The following is a 23,335-nucleotide window of genomic DNA, read 5'->3' as shown; positions in this document are numbered from 1 at the left end:
CTCTTTAATAAATAATTGTTCTCAGTATACCTCAGAAGTTTTGGAGAGTGAGGATAAATAGGCAAGCTAGAATGCTGCAATGGTAAAAGACCCTTTTTTTTAACTTGAAAGGCAAGATCCTGTGTCCAACCCTTTTTTTTCGCTGCTTATCTGTTTTTTCTAAATACATGAGAATTTTCTTGGTCATAGGACTTTGAGCTTATTTAAGCAAAGAACAGAGGTGTAAGCAGAATTACACCTGCTTCCCATCATTCTAGGAATAGGTCACAAAACACTGTCACCCAATGAGTGGCAAAGATTTTTGCCAGAACATGGCAGATCACCAAAATTGTCAATGCTGGCTTGGTAAGCCTCCCAGTCCTTGGGCAAGCCAGCAACCAGATTGTGTGTATCTTAACCCCTCCCATCCTCTCTGGACACAAATTCTATGTTATCTCTCAAGAGCAATACAGATCGTCTGAAATAATGAATTCTGTTTTGTTTCCTAGAGTAGATTTTACTGAAAAGTGAGATTTAAATTAATCTGGATAGACTTTTAAGCAAGTAGATCCTTCTAAATTTGTAATTTTCTACGCAGGATCTAAGCTAATTTTAATATAAGTATACATTAAAAGGGGCTGGTGGACTGATGAATCTTCTTAGTATGTTAAGACAACAGGGAAGCAACTTTGTGGAATATATACAACCAGTATAGCTTGGACTGACCTGGAGGGAGCCATACTTGAAGAGATATTTAAAACTGTTGTGTGTTTTTCTCATTCAAGAGGCTCTAAAAGGCCAACATTGCTTAACTGTGTGCACTTTTATATTTTTAAGGACAGTAAAAGACAGAATCCCTGGCAAAGAGAATCTTCTGTTGAAATATTCAGCGTAGAATGGATCTTGCTTTCAGACATTCTCCATCTTAAATAAGATAGAGGTCACTGAGCAAACTGAGAGGAGATGTTTCAGCTATGAGGAAACGACAAAGAAAATGTCAAACCAATTACAGAATGATCATAAGGATGAAAAAGAGCCACATGGTCTATTGGAAATGGTGAAGAAGTGATAGTAGCAGATCATACCAGTTAGCAGCAAAGTTGCGCAGTGGCAAACTCCCAGAAAAGTGATTGAAACTGAGCTCTTCTACAATTGGCAGTGGACAGCAGCAGTGTAGCATCAGTACTTCCATTTCTCAGCCGCCTTCTGCAGAGCTTTTGAAAGGATAGTTTATTTAAGTATCATGATAGAGTGGTTTAGGTTGGAAGGGACCTTTAAGATCATCTAGTTCCAAACCCCCCTGCCATGGGCAGGGACATCTCCCATGAGACCAGGTTGCTCAAAGCCCCATCCAGCCTGGAACTTATTTATTATTTCTTTCTGCAGGTCTCTATTGTGTAATCTTGTGAAGATCAAGCTGGGATGCTATGAGCTAGAGCCAAATAGAAGTCAGTCTGCTGAAGATTACCTCAAAACCTTTATGGAAACAGAAGTGAAACCACTTTGGCCTAAAGGCTGGATGCAGGCAAGGTAAGATGCCTGTTTTATGTATCTGTTTATTTCAGTGTTAACTATTTCTTGGATGTTACTGTCATATATTTGACGCAACCATGTATTATTAATATTGGTTAAAACTTCAAAATGTCAGCAGAACTGGAATATTTTAGAAGAATGTTTTTCAGAAGTTAATTTTCTATCTTGTTTGCAAGCCCGAGAGCTAAAACCCCACTGTTCTCCCTGGAAAACTATTTGATTTTGTCATCTGCTGGAGACTGAATTTACTGAAGTTCAAGTGTGGTGCTTCATTTGAGGGGGAGGTATGAAGTGGGGCATAGCTGCATGGGAAGTATTTTCTGTGATATAGAAAGTGATAGTGATAGAGAAAGCAGTTTTGCCTGTATTGTAAGCAGTGTGACAATGCAGTGTGACATAGACTTTAAAATTTTGAACTGGAATTTCAACACCAGAGTTCAGAAAACGCTAAAGTTTATGCTTTTTATTTCCTGTATGCAACTGGGGTGCTTTGTGATGCTGCAGTTAAAAAACAATGCCAGTTTCTTAATGAAAACTTATGCTTTCTTCCTACTGACTTGTTGAGAGGAAACAAACAAAAGGGGAGAACTAAAATCAAAATAGTAATCATAGTGAAATGCAAATTTAGGAACGTTTTTAAACACTTCGAAGTGGAAGAAGAGAATCAAATATAGATGATGTGAGTTCTTTCCTTTTGTGGCACTCACTGTGAAAGACAGTTTCGCATCAAATCTCCACCTAACTGTAAAAGCTAAACGATATGACAATATTAATCAATTTGCTGAAGAATACCTTGATTTGTAGATTAGTCAAATCTGTATCAAACTAAAAAAAAATATAAACTGATATTTCCTAGAATAGTCAGTGTAGAAAATGAGGGTATAATAAGCTGCTTATGAAACAGTAATGAAAGGAGCAAATGAAGTTTTACACGTCTTGGCATACAGTTGACTTATTTCTGTTTAAGGATCTAGTTTTGTATAGTAAGTATTCAGATAAATGAGATATTACCACTTATGAAGACTTTATTGAAGTAGACAAGACAAGGAATCACAGCTTAGCTGAAGAGCAGATAGGAAGATCAAGTGATAACATGTCATCTAACACCACACAGAAGGGAAGCATATTAAAACTTTGTATTTGAAAGCCATATAACATCTATGGTTCTCTACTTTCCATACAAGTGTGCTGGGGTCTGGGATTCATTCTGGATTTTCATCGCAAAATGAAAAAGATTAAGGAATAGGTCAAGCACCTGGAGAAGCTGGGTAGATTGGAAAGTGGCACATTGAACTTCTAATGAGGAATGTTCCTTTTGCTCCATGATGTTCTTCATAGGCCTTTGGTAGTCTCTGGTGGGGGAGCAATGTAACACAGATGTGAAGGTTAGTATGGTCAAGACAATGTGAAAATGGAGCTGAAAGTAGAATCTGAGAATTCAGGCATTGAAACTGTAGTGAAAAGATTTTTCTTACCAGATTACATGAGGTTTGTGGATACTTGGATTTTTCATAACTATTGCAGCTCTACAGGATGCATTCTCAGTGGTGAAAAACTCTTGTTTAGACAGCTGTTCATAATGTAGTCAGTGTTAGTGTGATGGCAGTGATGTAGGAAAGTCTTGGCTGTTCTAGTTTGCCTACCTGGAAACAGCGAAGACAAGTTTTCCTTAATTGTTTTTTTTAGCTGCATTTGGGCAGCAAGCTGTAGGATAAGCACAGATCAGGAATTGTTTTTATTTCCCACTTGTTAGCTCAGGAGTCGATAATGTGGAAATAAAAGCACGTGAAGTGTTGAGATTTGTCATGCCAACTTTGCTATGTATGTGTGAGCCCATTAGTAACTGCAGTCATAGAAATGGTACACAATGGCCTGTACAAAATACTGAAGAAAATAAGAAATAAGCTTGGCTACTATCGTCTGACTTTTCCCTGCCTTAAAAAAGCCAAAACCACAAAAACAGACTAATCACCAAACTGAAACCTATGATTAATATGTGGATACAGTGTGTGAAGAATTTCCAGTGATCATTAATATGATATTTAAAATATTTTGTTAGCCTTTGAGGAGAGAGAATTCAAATTTTATTTCTTCTGTACATCTGAAGGAGTTAATATTCCATTGTGTTGACTTCTGATTGCCCATTTACTGAGGTATTTTGAATGCAGACTTGAAATCTTTTTTTTTTAGCATTCCTCTGTTTATAGCTGCCCGGAACTATATTGTGATAGCAATACAGGCAAAGTATCTACTAGCTGCTTTGGAGACAGATAATCTAAAGGTTCTTCTGAAAATTCAAGAATACTTGCATATTTGGTGATCATATGCTGATTATCCCTGTAGAATCACCTTATGCTTCTTTTCTCATCACTCTTTTAGGATGCTTTTTAAAGAAAGCCGAAGTGTTCACAATCACCTCACTTCTGCTCCGTGAGTATAATGATAATTTACTGAAGTTGTTCATAGCATCTTTTCCCATCTTCATGCTGCCTTTTTGTTGACAGAGGCAAGGAAAGGGAGATACTTTGGGATTTGTTTTAAGAGACTTAAAATGTTAAATTTCTTTAATGCTTTCATTTAGACATATAACTGCAATGTTCTTGTGGCATTATATTTAACTCAGTTATGAAGTAGCTAGATAACTCAAGTGGATATTCATTCTTGGATTAATGCCTTTTACAAAAGTATTTTGAAGTACTGTACACTACCTAAATTTTGTTGCGCAGCATATTAAATTGAACTTGGAGACTGGAGTATTTCCTGCTCTTTCTTTTCCTTGTAAATATCTCCATGATACACAGAAGACTGTGTACCTTAGCAGAATTTTCCCTTGATTTTCAGACAATGCTATGTCCTTCTGCCATGTGCAGCCAAAAGTCAAAAATAATTGACTTTGAATTACACTCAAGATGCAACCTTTGTGATAAATAAGTTTAACATAAGATATTTTTCTACATAATAGCTAAACTGAGTCATGGGCCACCTACAGTAAGGTCTTTTTTTTAACCAGGCATGTTCCTAGTTGCTTAGGAAAGGAGAATAAACAATCTATAAGATGTTAATCTGTTGGTCCTATTGAAGAAATAGAAACGAGAAAAAAGGTGTGAAATGCTTAACTTCTAAATTGAAGGTTATGTCTAATAATCCTTAATGTTGTTCTTGCTAGCATAACTGCAGTTGGTGCTACAGTATTAATTTATACGGCAAAAGACCTTGGAACTTTGTTAAATGGCTTCTTGCAACAAACAGAAGTTAAATGTGACTTTCACAGTTGATAAGCAACAAGACACTTTTTTGGGGAATAAAAGCAGCTTTTTATATGGTTTGAAATATAAATGAGAACACAAAGTATACTCCTCATTGACAAAAACATCAATGTAAAGTGAAATTATATAACTATTATATGTGACCAGTTTAGACAAAGCTCTGATAAGTAGACAAACTCTTAACATTATAAGAGGCTGAAATGACTTGATAGTTTGTAGTCTTTGCAAATCAGAAAAGTGAAAAATAGCTCTGATATATATCAGGTTATATCAGCAATTCAGTGAATTTTGCATCTAATTTAGAGATACATGACAAAAGAATATGGATTAAAAGTGTGGTTGTTCTTTTCCCCCTATATTTTAACCCATATTCTACTTCAAGGATGTTTTACAACTAAAGCTGGACTCCAGTAGTCATCCTTCTGTTTAATTGGGATATAATTAGGGTAACAGTTAAAACTGAAATTATTTGTCTTTCTCTTGTCTTCTGATGTGCATTTATCTCCTCTGTTTTAGGGCCAAGAAGAAGGTGATTCTAGCCCCTAAACCCAAAGTGAAGGTAAATGCCTATTTAGATACCTGACTTTTCTGTGACCATTTGGTACAACTTGTTTCCTGCCTCTGATCCAGAAAAATTCTGTATTACTTTCTGGAAAGAAGTACAAAAGTCTTCTGTATAGCTTTTTAACTTGAAGCTGTATTAGTTTTTTTGAAAATTGACTGTGAAGAGGTAGTAGTTCCAGTAAAGTTTCATATTTTTTTAATGTATGATTTGTGTTCGTTTTCAGCTTGTATCAAATTTGGCAACACTGGAAAAATATGTGGTTGGGAGGATAATATTGTAAGTCAATAGAGGGTCTCATTAGACACGAGTAGGTGTTGTCTTAGTTCAGTAGCATTTTTACCTAGCAATCAGATTAGCTGCTCTGTTCTTCACAGCATTGATTATTCTGAACTGTGTGGGGCACTTCTAGTTATGTGGAGCAACAGCACTAGGTTTCTAATAAGATATTGAATTAGCACACAAGACTCCAACACCTAGATATCATAGGTATCTTAACATGAAAATTTCAATAGTAGATCTTTGGTTCATCTGAATTTACAGAATAACAGACCTAAAGGCTTCTTTAGTGTAATCCTATTCCAGAAAGGCTATTAAACCTGTCTTATCTCTTCATTCTCAGGACTCCAGTCCAAAGAAAGAACAGAAAACCTGTATGTCTTCAGTCAATTCAAGTTGCTCTACTGTTCTGAGTTCTAGCACACCTGTCTGCACCCCAGCCAGCTCTAGCTGCACACCAGCTCCAGAGACGATTTGTTTGGATGACTCGCTGGATGAAGACCTCTCTTTCCACCCACCCTCACTGGACTCTATTTCTGATGCTCTGGCAGTAATTAATAATGGTGCCAAGGGATCACCTCTTGGGTCCACCATAGACACACCAACATCCAGACCTCGCCCTGGGCTGAGGGAAGAGAAACTAGCAAGCATTATGAGTAAGTTGCCCCTGGCAACTTCAAAGAAAGTAGAGCCCACTCAAACACCCCATTCATCAAGTCTTATTGCTGGTCACACAGGGCCAGTACCAAAGAAACCCCAGGACCTAGTTCACACTGGTATCTCTTCAGGCCTTATTGCTGGATCTTCAATTCAAAATCCTAAGGTTTCCTTAGAGCCTTTGCCAGCCAAACTACTTCAGCAAGGACTACAGAGGTCAAGCCAGATCCAGGCTGCTTCGTCCTCTTCACAGACTCACATTTCTTCCTCTAAGACCCAAGCAGCTATTTCCACCTCCTCTCAAAGAACCAAGGATGCTAATATCTTGGTATCATCTTCTGAGGCTCAAGGTGGTTCTTCCTCAACATCACAAGTGACAAAGGTGCACCAGCATTCAGCTGTACAGCAGAAATATGTATCTCCTTTACAAGCGACTATTAGTAAATCACAGACCAATCCAGTGGTGAAATTGAGTAGTAATCCCAAACTGTCTTGCTCATCACCAGTCATCAAGGCTCAAGAGAAATCTGTAGTATATCGCCTGCCTTTATCTAATCCCTCACCTGGAACTGGCTCTCAAGTGTCTCACCCACTGGTTTCTCGGACAACATCCAGCACCTCTACCTCTAGTAACTATTTAGCCAAGGCTATGGTGTCACAAGTTTCTTCCCAGGGTTTCAAGCCTCCCTTCTCCATGGCTGCCTCTCCCAAACCTGCTGCCTCTCCCAAGCCCACTGCATCTAAGCCCTCTGTGACACCCAAGCCCAATGCATCACCTAAATTTTCATCCAAGTCCACCTCATCCCCCAGGCCTGCAACAACACCCAGTTCTTCCAGTTCAAGTGCACTAGTTTCCCAGAGTAGTCACTCCAGCAACAACCCCCTTCATAAACAGACCAGTGGTGTAAATATCAGCAGGCAGTCTCCCACAATGAATTTGCTGCCCTCTAATCGCACCTCAGGCCTTCAGCCTGCAAAGAACCCTCAGGCTTCTTCAAAATTGCCCAACTCTTCTCCTTCTGGAACTGTTGGTAAAAACAATTTGTGTGGAGTTGGAATGAATGTACCTGCCAGCAGAGGCAGTAACCTTAACTCAAGTGGAGCTAGTAGGACTAGTCTGTCTGGGGGAGCAGGAAGTGGAACACAGGGTGCTACTAAACAATTGTCAACTCCACACAGACCATCTTCTGCCTCAGGGTCTCCAGTTGTAGCAGCCAGTGTGCAGGTATGCATCTAATGAGTATACATCTATTCCTTACATTAATATTTATCATCTTTATTTTGTAAACATTCTTTCTTGCAATATCTTGATTTGAAAATGTGTCATACATTTAATGTTTATACCTTACTAAGCATAAATGCTAATACTGATGAAACTATTTCACACTAGTGAATAGGTCTTCCCAGCTGATGTGAAATGCCCAAATCAGTGTGGAATGGATCCTCACTGTAAAATGTTTGGTCTATATTGTGGAACAGAATTCACCTTTTTTCTTTTTTTTTTTTTTTTAAGAGCACTAGAAAAGGTAAGCTTTGTGTGGCCACGTTTTCAAGGGGTGTGATGTTTTCTTGCATTATTGGATTTGTGTGTTCTTCCATATTTAATTATTTGTAATGATGGTCATGTGAAAAGGTGTCTTGGTACATTTGTTGCCAAGCTTCATAATTAACTTGCAAAACTAGAGTTCAGTTGCTTGTGGTTTGAGTATGATGTGAGACTTGTATTTAAAAGTAACACTTGCAAGGGCTTTCCTTTAGTATTTGTGAATAAATATGTTTTATTTTGTAGGATCTAGTCAAACTGAATGAGGCATATCATTAAATATATATCCTATAAATTGTTTGAGACCTTATGCAGAACTTTACCACTGGAGATAAAACAAGTTATCTAAAACAAATATTTTGAAAATACTGTTGTTCTACAACTCATGCAAACCTATTATTTACCCAAAAGACAACTTGCTTTTCCAAGTTGCGTGGTGTTCTTATTAGGAATGATTTAATTACTAAGGTGATTTGAGGTTTTCCTCTCTCTTTATCGCCCTATCCTGAAGTCTTCACTACTTAAGTAGAGAAAAGCATTGTTGCTGTAAATTAGAGTCTGGGTATACAGCAAATGGAAAGCTGTGTATTTTTTTGAGCAACGTACATAACTATTGCATGGTAGTGCCGTATACTTAGCTTTTAGCAATCACTTATAATCTTTTTCTTTGCTATAAAATATTTCTTAATGCAGCTTAATAACAGAATGATAATTTTTATGACATTTCAATGGTATTTCATCCTACTGTACCTTAAGTCTGTTACAGTAAACAAGATGTATCTGGCAGGCTCTGATACAGCATCTCCATTATTTTGGGTACTTTGAATGAAAAAACTACAACCCATATGCTGTGTAAGGGCCACTGAGGTACCACATAGGGCCTCCAGACACAGTGAAATTTGGGTACTCCAGAAAGTGCCTGGAGGAGACAAAAAATGCTACAGTGAATGTAATTGGGAATGGAGTTGCTTCTTTCTGGTACAGAATCCAATGGCTACAACTGCTGTGATGTAGAAGACAATGTGAAATGGGTGGGGTAGTGCTTACAGATGACGGATAAGGGAAATTAGTATTGTGTTGGATGATGAGATGAATTCTGGAAAACCCTCCTGTAGTTAAAGGCAAGTAATTTTTTTTAGAAACACTGAGCACTTGGAGAACTAAATGCATTTTGACACAGTGACACTGAAGAGGACTGGAGGGGGTGTGGTGGATAATCAATAACATGAGCGCATACTGTAAAACAGCAAAATAAGGTGTGTTGGTATATAGCCGGGGGAAAATCAGCTAGAGGTACTGAGCAGCATATGGGATCTCTAAAACAGTTATTGTGACTTTATATGTGGAGTTTTTTGACACTTCAGAAGTTACTTAGATAAGCTAGAAGTGGTTCAGAGAGTGGTACAAGGAAGATAAACCATGGAATAAGGCTGTTGCTACTGTGCAGACTGAGGCTTAGCTGGTGGAGTATATTCAAGAGAAGATTAGAATCAAATTACTTCCTAGTCCAAGTACATTGAAGAGGAAGAGATTTGTGATAAGAGGGTTCTATTTAGCCTTAAAGATCTAGTGGCTGGCTGCTGAACTTAATCAATTCCGGACTAGTTGTTAGGTACCTTGTACTAAGGAGATAGGTACCCCTCTTAAAACTTGTCATAAGACTGAAAATGAATCTCCTTTCCATTAAAGGCATCTCAGATTTAATTCGTATATGAGATGCTATTAATCGGTCAGAAGATGAGAATGGTATCTCAAGTTGCTCATTAGAATATCCTAGTCTGCTTACATTGAAGATCAGACTAGATGATTTTATGTGATAATAAAGGTGTTCCCAGTGAGGAAGAGTTTCCAAGAAATGTTTCTCTCTTTTCGCCTTTTGATTGACACAATTATTTATGGGAATATAAGCTTACACCTGCTCTAGCTACACAGAAATCTTACTCTGGAATACTCTATTTACATCTTAAGAACACAAAGTAATCTAAAATTCAGAAATTGTTCTGTGTGATTTCCTATAAAAGCTCTAGCTATCATTACTCTTGAGCAGAATCTGGCTACTCAGGGATCTCAGTGACTCAGATTTACATGACCAGGATGAACCCTTTTATGAATTGCTATCATGGGTGAGATAAATAGAAACATCTGAACTGCAGTTCTTTTAGGGCATTCTCTGTAGCTCTTTCCATCAGTGAACTTCTCCTTCCTCATTTTTGACTAAGCAAGGACTTGGCAGAGCACATCACAAAGCTTCTTTCTATTTCCAGGCATTTACAAATCCACAATTGCAAGAGATTACTGTATGGCTTTTTTTGTTGCATGGTAAAGATTACGTAGGTGGTGAATGGCTGTCATTTTTTTGTACATAAGCTTATTGTGAAATTATTCTCTCTTGCCTTGAAAAGTACCAGTCATGTATGTTGAAGTTTTTCATCCATTTTTTTCTACTTGTGGGATGGAGTATATCTTAGAAGCTATCACTCTTAAGACGACCAATACAGACACTTGCTACCAATGTCACATCCGTAGTTATTTGCACTTAGAATGCTCTTACTGTTCTAAAATTCTTTGTCATCTTGTAAGCGCTTTCATCTGAACACCTGAAGACCAAAGCTGGTAGTAATAACTTTATCCCTGCTAGGAGTTTTCGTCACTTTGCTGTAAGTTGATATTACAGAAATCAAGGAGACTTCATTTTAAGCTTAGGTCTTCATTAAAACGATTCTAAGTTTTGGTTTTAGTTAAGGCTTGCTTGTATAAATGCGCAGGTTTGAAGTCCTATTCAATCCGAGTCTTTAACCAAGAATTTAAAATATCTGATCTTGAGTCTGATTCAAAATGTTTTTGATACTGACTGTTTTGTAATAGATCATTAGAGAATTGAACATCAGCATATAAAACTACTATATGCATAGTGAAGGAAAGATTGTTAAAGAAGAATGAACTGTTCTAACTTTAGAGGAATTAATGTGATTTGGGGGTTATTGTACTTAAAATGTTCTGCCTAATCTTGTATTTTCATTTTTAATTTGCAGTGAATTTAACTTCACTGTGACATATGTAGAGTGGAGAGATTATTTTCCTTGGCCTCTTGCTTTGACAGGCATACACACCTATATTACATATGTATGTCTGCATTTTGGTAACCTGACTTCTCTCAAAGTGTGAGGGTTCCAATGTATTTTAATTTTCAAAAATAATTTGGAAATAAAGTTAGTGTTAAAGTTAAGACCGACATTTGGAGAGGGGAAGGTTATACTGTGCTTCTAAAGAACTTCAGATCTACATCTGATAATTTCATATTATTAACCTAATAGAATATGTTGCATTTGATTCTGACTTTAGACCCAGTGTATAATTAGGAAAGAGATAAAGGAAATTACCTGCAAGGCTGATGAGAGAAACATGAGAAATGAACCATACTGTCATGTCTGCATCTGAGATATAATTGTATTTGCTTAGCAGATGCACAGTGGGAAGACCTCCTAGGTAGATAAGTGGATATTTATTAATAGGTTAATACACTTCTTAAGAATTTACTATTTTCTGTACACTATCTCCTTAAAGAATACAACTCAAGGCTTTAAAATCTTGAAGTACTCCTTTTCTTTGTACAGTCAACAGCAGGAGCATCATTACTGGCTAACGCCTCACCTCTGACTCTCATGGCATCACCACTGTCTGTAACCAGTCAGAACGTGACGTCTGCACCATTAACTCCTTTTGGGATGCTGGGTGGCCTTGTTCCTGTGACCGTGCCCTTCCAGTTTCCCTTGGAGCTGCTTGGCTTTGGGACGGACACAGCTGGAGTGACAACCACCTCGGGATCTACCTCAGCGGCTTTCCATCACAGCCTAACTCAGAGTGAGTGAAATTAGTTACCATACTGTGCTATAAGGAAAGGTGCATCCTGAAAATGGAAATCAAGAAGGGAAGCAATAAAGTTCTGAGACACTCAAATTTGGTTCATGAAAATCCCTACAGGAGACTAAATGTGATTTCTTTGCTGGAAAAACTTTGTTTATGTAACTATCCTTTGATAAGCTTAACTTCAGCGTTACATTCACAGTAATCGTAGTTTTGAACATGTTTTTTTGGGTGCACTTTTAATCTCATCTTTAGAAAGGAATAAAAGCTTAAATGTTTCCAAATTTCACAATACAAATAAGAGACTTAGTGTGGTGGTTCCTCAAAATATTCATAGCTCAGTAATCTCAAATATCAATCAACTCTCTCATGAGGAGGTATCAACCAAGATGGCATTTATTTTTTTCTGATTGCTTAAAAAGAATTTTTTTAGGTTTTTAACCTATACCAGTTTTTAGTCTTTCTGCTGAAGGAAATGATAGGAAGAGTTGCATCCTAATGGTGAAGCATGATCCTTGCTCTGACTTCTGATTAACCATATCTGAATAGGTCTGTTTCTGTTGAATTATTCTTGCCGTTAGAATGTTAGCAGGTATTTATTTTTTGCTGTTGAGGTACTACTTCAGAAGTCTGTGCAAATTAGCATGCTACTATAACTACACTATAGAAATAAAAGCTTGCTATTTCACAAAGGCTGCCTCTGTCCTTATTATACATTTTTCAGCTTTGTTGCTTTCCTTTTTTTTTCCCCCAGACTTACTGAAGGGTTTACAGCCAGGTGCTCAGCACGCAGCAACGCTGTCTCACTCACCTCTGCCTGCTCACTTGCAGCAAGCTTACACAGGTAAAGACATCATATTTTTCTTATTACTTTTTTGTAATTTAAGTCAGATTTGTCCTAGGCTGAAATAAAATGTACACCAGAACTGAAATTGTTTTAAATAAGGCACAGCACAGGGATAAGCCTTGGTAGCAGCAGGCAGTACACATTCTATTGTAGCAGCACTTCTGGAACCTGAACAATTTTTTTTTCTACTTGTATTTAATGTTTGGAACAAAATAGTTAAAAAAAAATCAACAATATTTTATTGTAGCAGTTCTAGAAACCAAAATGTACAAATTCAGCTAGTGGGGAAAAAAGGAATACTACTTACTAGATGCTAACATGATTGTTTACAGGCTGCATAAAGTCTGTGTTGGCAAGATTGGGGCTTTTATTCTGCTCAATTTTAATTTATCCTTTAGAGGAGAAACTGATCTTCCAGCTAGAAGTTTCATGTTTCTTGTAAGAGTGTATACATGCATGAACAATGTGATGTTTTCCTAATGGCAGACCTGCCTGCCTTGGGAATTGTATCCTTGATAAGTCACATGTTTTGATTGAGAAGCTTGAAGCAGAACATCTCCTGTTTTATAAAAGTTTAGAGCTGAAAAACTATCATAATACTTTAGAAGCTATAGATTAGAGTGTACTCTTTGCCACCTGTATGTGTTTGGGTTTTTTTGCCAGGAGAAGGAATAGGAAAGGTGGCAGGGCCTTGGTGGGAGTTCTTTATCCTGTTCTCAGCACTGGAAACCTGGGCAGTGCTGCTCAAAGAGGCTGTGAAAACAAACCAATTGGCTATACTTGGTACAACCTTAATTTTTGTGTCACAGTGAGTGCCCTGGGTTGAATGCTAAAAATGTTTTATTAAAATATAAAAGCTTCTAAGAAAGGCTTGATTTTTAATTTTTTTCAGTATCCCAAGCTGCAACTTAGTCTTTAGAAAGATGGTATCTTTTGGTATGAAGCCTGAAATCTTGGGTTTCAACAGTGCATTTTTAATAAATGAAATACAGAGAAGATGCAAAGTCTTCCAACCCTACAAAGACAATGTACTTTTTGGTGATGCTAAAGCTGAAGATGCCAAAATCCTGTCTCTCTTGCTGCAAGTTATAAAAATAAAAGTTCACTCATGCTTTTATTCTTCCCTTTCTTTTTCTGTCTCTGAACTACAGATGGAGGCCAAAGTAAAGGGGACACTAAGTTACAGCGGAAAAACCAGTGACTTCTGGACAAGCAAGGGAGCTGAAGCAGTTCTGGTTGGCTGACAGAATCTGCCCAGTTGGGAAAGTGCTTATTGTCACAGGGCTGCTGTTTCTGTCGATGTTTACATATTCTGATCCCAAGCACTGTGGTGAGAGGAAGAAGAAAAAGAAAACAATACTTGATCAAAGAGAGAAGGAAAAGGAGGACTGGTCCTCCTGGTCATGCAGACTGGTCATAGTTTGATCTTGCCTAAAGAAACAAGCTTTTTTTATCTGCTCTGATTGGCTTTTAAAAGAAATTGATCGTCAAACCCACAGCAGCACAAACATTTTATTTCTGGGTGATGTCCAATAAAGAGTTGAAAGTGTGAGATGAGCTAGAATAGGTTTCTATTTCCATTGTGTAAGGTGGAATCATCCACTTCATTAGTGCCCAAAGTGCCCAGTATAAGATTCTGTGTAGGTCCTGAGTGTACTTCATGATTGTGGACCAAAGGTTATATAGAGTAGAGGTGGTACTGGGATACTTTATTATAATTAAACTCTTACACAAATGAGTTACTGATACGGGCATTTTCCAGCTTTACAAGGCTGTTTGGCTTTAGGGAGCCTACAGATTTATGCAGTCTCATTAGAGTTGTCTTCAAAAACAGATCTCCTGGTACCTGGAGATGTGAGACACAGACTACTGGGAAATCCATTGCTCCTTCGGTTGGTTTTCTGTTTAATATAAAGAGTCTTACTTAAGGAAGGAAGGGGGTGGGAATTTCCACTTACATGAGAAGGAAACCCACATTTTATTGGTCAGGCTATCATTTCTTTGCCACATCATATTTTTTTTTAAGGCACACTGATTTTTTCAGTTCTTCCATTTGTTAAACTTCCTTTTCCTTTGCCTCATGCTTATCTGCTACTGAAATTAAATAATGTTCTATTCATGTCATTTATAAAACACAACCAGTTCTTTACTCATTCTAGATCTTCCTCATCTTTCATCCAACTCCTCCCAAAAGCCATGTGTTATACTGATTTGCTAGTTAAAGCTGATTGTGACCTATTCCAGAGCCAGGTTAATACTGCTTCAGGCATTAGCCAAAGAGGAGTCGTTCAAAAGCGACCAGAGGTGCCTTCTCTTCTGGGGGCTGAATGGGTTGTCTCCAGTATTTCCAGCCCCTGCTGGCCTGGGGAGTTCCTGACCTGAACTGTTCCTTACATGGTAGCACAAGACTGCAAAGCTGGCTTTTTTTTTTTTTTTTTTTTTTTTTTTTTTTTTTTTGGATAGCAGTACATCGACTGGTTCATTTGTAAGGTTAGGAAGTACCAGCACATGTTGCACTTTCAACACTAGGACAGAACTTTGCTGTTGAGACCCTTGCGCTGTCAGATAAAAGGTGAGAATGGCAGAAACTGAAATAAGGGGAGAGGAGCAAATAAAATAGTATGATGCCCTTCTCCTTCAACCCCAAAACATTCCTTTGATCAGAGATGCTGAAGTTCCTAGTAGCTAGTCTTTCCAGTAGTCTGATTTGAGATTGAACCAGTGACTACTGGTTATCTCACACCTTCCAGAGAGACTTCGACCCATGGTTAATGAATCTTCAATGTTTTTTGCTAGATTAACTTATAGCTTTCAGGTTTCTTTTACATGTGATTTATTTTTCTTAGACCAGACAACAGTTTCTTTTCTATTTAGAGCTCATTTTAATTTTATATAAATATATATACGTGAATTTAAAATAATATATATTGTGTATTTAGTATACAAATGTTGGGTTGAGCTCAGCAATAAATGTTTTTGCACAACACTTCTGTGAGAGACAGATTGAATTAAAATAGGATGCATTAGTTTGTTAATTTCACTCCACAGCATCTGCCAATTGAAAGCTTTTTAGCTAGTGCAAATGTTTTGTATGTGGTGTGTTGATTAGATAAGCTTGCATCTCCATCAAGATTTAGAGTTAAACCATACAGCTACGTAGACTCTGGCATTATTAACCCTGTGCAGATTTGGTCAAAATCCATGCAAGCATTATGTGGTTTTTTTCTTTTCTCCAGGAAGGGTTGAAGGAAGACAACTTCTGTTTTTTGAGGCCTAACAGTTTTGTCAGGATACTAATTCTCTGAACTGTGTCAAACCTGATACCTTTTAAAAATGCATGTAGCTAAGGGAGTTGCAGTAGTGAGCCATCAGGCAGCAATATATTGAAAAGACCCTGTCCTAAGAGAGTTCTACCTCTTCTGTGTTTTCCTCATCGAGGCATCTCATTCAAATTGCCATCTTTTGTCTTCATACTTAATGAAATTTTAGATTGGGAGACCTGGAGCCCTTTATAACTACAGCACAAATTTCTTTTCAAAATTCCTCTCTTCTCGGAAGTATACTTAATCTTCAGTTGAGGAGTATCTTCTCAATCTTAAGGAGGGTAGGAGTAGTCCTGTCTCTGTGGCCTATTGAGTTTCTCAGTCTTGGGGAAACAAGTAAACCAATACTTACTCTGGAAATAGGTAGTAGGATGATGAGAATAAAGATGACCGTATGCTGTTTGTGAAGTCAGTTCAAACAGCCCCCGGAGGGTAGCTGTTTTCAGTCATTACACTTCTGAGCTTCTTTGGAATCAGTGACATAGCAATGAAAGGGTCTACATTCCCTGTTCCCCCTCCCCGGTAAAACGTAGCAAGCCCAAATCAAAGGAAATAACAGGGTGGCTCCCGGAGACCTTTGCAGGTAGCATAAACAGGATGGGGAAGTGAAAGATTTCTGCAACATCCAAATGCAAAATTAGGTTAATGTTTTACTACTTTCTGCACAGCAGCTCTTCTAAAGATATTTCCCCCCGTTTTTACTACTTTTTAAGGGCCTTTGTTAATAAATAAACTGTAGTTGTACATATAAATAACCCTCAGTATTCACAAGCAATAAGAAAGCCAAGTAGAGCTGTCTGTTCCAGGCAGCAGGGCTGAACTTGGTTTGGGGACTGTATATGAGCTAACATGTCGAGCTCACTGAAAGCCTCAAACAAATGCAAGCAATAATTTCAAACACAGGTTTTAGATGTTAAAACCGCCTGGGTAATATTTTCTGCTACATGATCCAAAGTCCCAAAAGTCATGGTAGCTATTTTAAATCCTTTCGAGACACTTGGAAAGAAAGAAGGCAGGCTAGATGAAAAACAGGCTGCAAAGTTTTCCGATACCTTGGACTATAACTGCAGTGTTCTCCCACTCCAAGATGCAAATGACCTAAATCACTTTGTCCAGCCTTCTCTGATGATTTGAGATACATGACTAATACCAACCGAGTCACAAGTGTGGATGCTGTGGGTTTCACATCTGTTTTCTGCTAATCAGAAGTAACTTTTAATTACCTGGGTTCTGCTTCTTGTTTGAATCCGATCAAAGTTGTCTGATGCACAGATTTGGGGCTGGGACAGGTGCCAAGAGCCTGTTCCCCACAGTCCCATCACCTGACCCTTCCTCCACACTCCTTCTCCACTTGGTGCAAGACCCTTGAGGACATGAAAACAGAGAAATCCTGCAACTCTCCCAGGCTGCCATCAGTTGTGTGAACCATTAACCCTCTGGGAGTCATCTTGGACTCCAACTAACTTTATCACATTTGCTGCTACATTCGTAAAATGAACTTTTGGCTGTATTTATTAGCAAATTTTAATCTAGTTTACAGTTTGTTTGGTTTTCTTTTGAGTAGTTTTTGCCCACAGATGGATTAGAAGTGTTGGGTGTTTGGGTTGATTATTTTGGGGGGTTTTTTTTGTGGGTTTGCTGGTTTGTGGGTTGTTTTTTTTTTTTGTTTTTCTTTTTTTGAATGAATTGGTGAAGGCACAGTGGTCCCTCTTCTGCTTTTGTTTTGAATCTTTTTTGAGGATGGCATTGCAGGGAAAACATGCAGCCAAGCCAAGCTTTGGAAGGCTTCCTCCCACACCTAACTTTCGTCATTCACTGAATTGGGGGGAAATCCTTAAAGGGACACTTGCTTTTTGTTTGGGTTTTCATTTTTGGTTGTTTGTTTTTTTTTTTTTTCCATAAAATGAACCAGAAGGTGAAAGCAGTAGGTAAATGACTGATTAATTAACACTTTATGCAATTTTAATTTTATAGAAATTAAAAAAAGGTTGGTAGATTTTGATTGGTCCTAGCTCTGGTGAAATGGCTGTTACCCTCCATGACTTACTTGATTCAGGCCTTTGTCCTTTGTTTAAGTGCCTTTTTTTTAATTTTATTTCCCTACCCTCTTTAAACCGTTCTCAGAGATCCTGAAGTGCTGGAAGGCATTTTGGAGGAAAATCTTAAGCTTGCCAAGATGGCTTTATGCTGTTATACTATTTTTTTTTCCCTTTTGTAAAGAAAAAAAAGTGTATAATGTGTGTAACTTCATAGCTGCTGTACCATGGCATTGGTTCTGTGTCCTTGTGCGTGCTTTCTCTCACACTCACCCACGTTCGCACACACACATATACAGCAATATTTCTGAGAAACCTGTTCATCCTTCTACATTCTGCTGGCTCTGTTAAACACTTAAAAGGTGAACGCTTGTGCAAAGATGGCAGTACAATAAAAGTGTGAGTGTGCGTAAATGTGCATGAGAGAAAGGAAGTGGCTAATGGGAATGAAACTTCTTGCATTTTTCTCTGAAGGTTTTAAATTTGGATGTTAATTGGGTCACGAGTAAAACATTATGGGCCCTGTCTGGCAACCTTATTAGATACTGGGCTATTTCACACAATTACTGAGTCTGAGGCAAAGACGTGTGGCTGACAAGTCCAAGGATGTGTGGGAGAAAGAAGATTAAAATTGCAGTTTGAGTTGAGATGAATTGCAAGGAATCTTGTGTGGGACTGGTCACATCTGCTTGACACCAGTTATTGCGAGGATTCTCAAGATTTACCATAGTTGTCCCTTTCTACCACACACCATATCTAAGAAGGAATTTGTTAAAACCTGCAAGCATGCAGCTGCTAATTGAAGTTAAACCTGGCTACGCTTCACATGCTGCCTAAATCATTCTCCATGAAGTCATTTCCTAGTTGTTCTTTTTTTCAATTTATTGAGGTTTCATTAATGGGTTGTTCTTTTAATATAATGAACAGTAAGTTCATGTGTTGTTAGCTGAAAGTGAATCCTCATAATAGTGTCTGTGCTTGTTTCCTTGTTCTCTGGCAAAATTAGCAATCTGCAGTAGATCATCTAGTGATCTTAACAATCTAACTTACAATTATTATAAACATGCATACCTGAAATTAGCAATTCACTTGTTGACCAAGTGCTAAACTTAAGGTAACACAGGTACACATCACTAGACTCTTAATTCTGTGATGTGCTTCCCCTGGGGAAGATACTGTTTTGAGTTGCAATATGAAAATGAAGCATTGATTTTTCCAGAATGGAAATGGAATGTAGAGTCCTTCATAGGTGGAGAACCCATTGAGAGAGCAGAAAATAAGATATCAAATACAACGTGCTCCTGCAGCAGAGAATAGCCTAACTGCTATTTCAGTTCTTGGCTTGTCTTCACATTTTTGAGGGAACCTGTTTATGTCAACTAGGTGATAGGCTGATAGGCAGATTTCTTCTACCAATCTAATGGTGCCAGTCAAAGATAGCGCTATTGCTGGTAGCTCAGCCAGTTACAGTGATGGTGAGGGTGTGTCTTAATTTGCCTTAGGTGCATGAGTGAAGTTACTTCAGTGGAGTTTGCTGCATCCACCTGTGGCAGTAAACTGAGCTAATCTGGCTCTTCTTTGGCTTTTTAATTCATTTTGAGCACATGTGCTCTCTATCCGAGGCTGATCTGTGAGATGGGGAATCTACAGCTGTGATAATGGTTGACTGTTGCAGCCTTTTTTAACAGATGCAGCTGTTGTGAAAATCTGTGTCTGTCTACTGCTTAAGAAATCACTGCCAAGATAAGCAGCCAGAAGTACGCTTACTAGGCGACTGAAAGATAACCATTGTGTAGGAGAATGCTTTGTTTGTGGAAACTTCTGATGTGGCTTCATCATCCTTTTTCTATGATCCGGTGATCCCTTGCTGCTGTAATAGCCTTTTGGGCCATAGAAAGCCCTGCTGCTGCTATGAGTTATGCTGAGAGATCAGCATGGCCTGGAAATGGCCCAAAACTGGGGAAGTACAAAAATTCCCTACAGCTGTTTTTGCACACTCCTCATAAATAAAACTGTGCTAATCTTGTCAGTAGTCAAGGATGTAGGTCTGTATTTTGTAACCATTTTTGACAGCTATAATTCTGCAGAACAACTCTGGAAAAAAAATAATACATGTTTTGTATCTAGAAGTGAATTTCAATCTCTCCCCTTGCTGTTGTCATCTGCTTAAATAACAACTGTTACCTAGTAAGTTTTTTGTTATGGTGAAGTAATGCAAAGCAAGCAGTGTACGCTATGTTTGACTCCTATTGTGCTCAATATTAAGGGGTTTGGGGTTGTCTTTCTTTTCCCCCCGCAACAGTGTGTGCAGATGTATTTTATCAACAGATAGTTGTGTTTGTTACTGTCTAGTACTAAGAGAAAAAAGGAGGGAGAGAATCAATAAAAAACCAGTCAGGAGATACCACCACCATAGGCCAAACCAAGTAGCTGCTGAGGCAGCCAGAGATTCTTTGAGACTTACTAGATTTCACCAGAGGATTGGGGAGTGAGGGAAGAAACTTTTCTTGTGTTCTCAGCTTTTTTCAGATAAGGCCTTAGTTTGATTAGTAGTCACTAATATCAACTATGCAGAGAAGTATTTACGTGTTTCAGTGTTACATGCATTCCTTCCCCCAGCTACCCCTCTTAACACATGCTGAAGTTTTACCCAAAGAAAATGGAATATTTTTTGAATGTCTGTACTGCAGAAGTCTTTTTTTGCTAATGTGAAGAAAGAAAGTTGTATTTTAAAAAAGAAACTCTTTCACTGGTGCAACACCTAGTGTCAAGTGTCATGAAGTTGCTTCCAGAAGGAAGCTAAAATCACCTCTTGTGACAGGTTTTAGTCTGAGAGTTTTTTAGAATATTCAGCTCTCAAAATCAGTTTAAGAAGCCGCAGCAATGTTTTTCAAATGTACAGATTGGATTTGGGGAGAAACTAATGAGACATCCCAGGTTTCCTTCCAGTATCAGAAGTGAATTAAATCTTTCTCAGTTTAATGAAGTTGCTTCTAAACAAGGGGAGTTACCAGCTATACAGTAGCTGGATCTTCAAATAAAAGCTAAATTGCGATCCCCAGGTATTTCTCACTGATCTTTTAGTCTTGTTGTATGTAACTACAAGTAACAATTTAGCTCAGAGGTGAGGACCATAGTGCGTGTTTTATTGCCGGTGATTCCATCATGTAGCAATTAGTACCATGTTCTTGCATAGTTCTCAAGATCCATACTGGAAATAGATGGAAAAATTTTATTTTTGGACTACTGTTAAAAAAAAAAATACAGAGTGAACTACTATTAACCCAGAAGTCTACTGAGCAGCGTTATATTTTAGCAGTTGAACTAGTACCCTTGTTATGTGATTCGTCTCGTCTTTTACTGGGCGTTAGAAACATTTCATGAGTAATCCTTAAAATGTTGCCATTCTCCAGCTCCAGGTGCTCATAACAAAAGGGCATCTGTGATTATAACTCTGATACAAAAGCATTATGTTCAGAATATTTCATTGGGGAAAAAAACCAACAGGTGTGGGTTCAAGTCCCTTTAGTTCTGCCTGATAAAGAGGCTCAGTCAAGAGCAGAGCATCCAAATAACCTGCACAGCTGATGGTAGTGGGGATCATCCCCTCAACAGGGGTTTGGCCTCAGTATTCTTTGTTTGGTGTCACTTTTAGTGTGTGTGTGTGTATATGTATATATATCTTAGCAAGTTTGGATATGGCCAGCTTAAATCTACCTGACTTGCTGTCATCCCCAACACAACGAAAGGCCAAGGAAGAGATAGAGAAAGCGTTTTCCTTTCACTGGGTAGCTTGGAACAAACAGCTGTTCAAGTGTTTTGTTATAAACAAATGTTAAATCACAGCTAGAGTTCTTTGCATTCCTTGGCTTCAGACAATGGGATGTGCAGCTACTATGAGATGGCAAACCTGTTTGAGTTGGTGATTCCTGTGACACTTTACTCAGTCCAGCATGAATCTATTACAAGGTCACCTTCCTCCTTTTAATACTCGCATATTTTGGATCATAAGGCTTAGTGATGGAGAGAGGATCCTAACAGCCTCCAGAGAAACTCCCCTGTGAAATGCTCCCCTCTTGCGACAAGCCTGAACAAACTAAATGCAGCTACATTTGGGTGGTCAGCACCACTTTCATTTGGATTTTTAGGGAGGTGTGTTCAAATAACTTCAAGGGATACTGTGTTTTAAATGTGTGATTTCTTTCCTCTCTCCTTATAAAACTGAACCTGAACGCAAGTTTTGAGTTGTTGGGGTTTTGGTTTTTTTTTTTTTTTTGTAATAATCTCAGGACCTGAAAGATTGTAGCATTTAGTGTGTCTTAAAAATGATGTACTGTACCAGCCATGGATTTTGTAAATACACCTGTCTCCCTTTTTTTGTATTTTAATTTTTTAAAAGTGTGTAAGGCTCTTTGCCAGAGGAACTGGTGCCTGCTTAATTTCCATCCTGAACTGAAGCAGGAAAAGGAAGAAGCTGCTGCCACAAAAGCCCGCATCAGTTCCAGATATGTATATTGTTCTGGTCGGTTTAATGGCTGTTCGTCTTTTTTTAGTTGGGAAGCCGGTTTGTTCCCCTGCACATTCCCAGTTGTGGCCAGCAGAGCCCTATTCAGGGAGACTAATTTTAACTCTCTTCTATGTGACTACTTGATGTTTTCACTCCTTCCACATACTCAGGTTTGCCATCCCTGAGAAGTCTGATGTTTTGAGAGGTCAGGACTATTTGCCCTCTGCAAGAATAGCTGGAGAAGCATTTCTCATTTTATCACTGCTTTGGTCCAAACACAGGTAATAGGGTTTGTATCCTGCAAACCTTGCAGGTAGCGCCTCCACCTGTTCCCAGAGGGACTTGCCCATTTATTTTTTGCTTTCCTGAAAGGAGTGCGAAGATTTTTTTTTTTTTTTTAAATTTTTTTTTTGGCAGCAGCCTTTGCTCTGGGATCCCCCCTTGCCGGCAGCCCCCTGTTCTGCAGTAGGAGCCTTACTCCATTCGGCCTAGCTGTTCCCTGTCCCTCACTGTGACAGGCTCTTTTCATCAGTGTACTTTCCTTTTTTTTTTTTTTTCCTTTTTTTTTAAATGTGTCATGTGTCTGTGCTGTATTAAATAAAGAGGAATGTACATATTAGCCCTGTCTCCGTGATTTCTCACAAAAATAAAAAGATGTGAAAATGTTTCACTGGAAGGGCTGTTGCTTGGGCCTTTTTTTCTTGGGTTTTCCATTGTTGGGGGGTGGGGGGAGCCTACCTTTCTCCAGTCACGGCCTGGCGGTGCCCCAACCTCTACCAAACCGGGGCCTCGCTCTGCCGCCCGACCTCCTCAGGGCCCGGCCCTCGCGCCGTGCTCCCGCTGGGCGGGGCCACAGAGCGGCTTCCGGTCCGCCAGCCGCGCGCGGGGAGGTGCTGCCCAGTCAGCGGCCTTCGAGGCTTTCCATAAAAGGCAGAGGGG

General features: G+C 38.7%; 1 protein-coding gene across 1 annotated transcript in view; it reads left to right on the top strand.

The window, feature by feature from the left end:
* The window catches only part of UBN2 (ubinuclein 2), a 39,661-nt gene extending 25,579 nt beyond the window's left edge, over positions 1–14,082 (top strand). The window contains exons 10-16 of the mRNA XM_014963786.1: positions 1,366–1,509; positions 3,892–3,942; positions 5,295–5,337; positions 5,963–7,501; positions 11,434–11,680; positions 12,438–12,527; positions 13,682–14,082. Of these exons, the coding sequence (XP_014819272.1) occupies positions 1,366–1,509; positions 3,892–3,942; positions 5,295–5,337; positions 5,963–7,501; positions 11,434–11,680; positions 12,438–12,527; positions 13,682–13,731 (2,164 nt within the window). The 3' untranslated portion in view covers positions 13,732–14,082. The remainder of the gene's footprint in view (positions 1–1,365; positions 1,510–3,891; positions 3,943–5,294; positions 5,338–5,962; positions 7,502–11,433; positions 11,681–12,437; positions 12,528–13,681) is intronic.
* Positions 14,083–23,335: the final 9,253 nt, after the last annotated feature.

The sequence above is a fragment of the Calidris pugnax genome, unplaced genomic scaffold, assembly GCF_001431845.1.
Source record: "Calidris pugnax isolate Ruff unplaced genomic scaffold, ASM143184v1 scaffold44, whole genome shotgun sequence".
NCBI lineage: Eukaryota > Metazoa > Chordata > Aves > Charadriiformes > Scolopacidae > Calidris > Calidris pugnax.
Note: the sequence above shows the minus strand (reverse complement) of the source record. Positions and strands in the feature narration are given on the sequence as shown.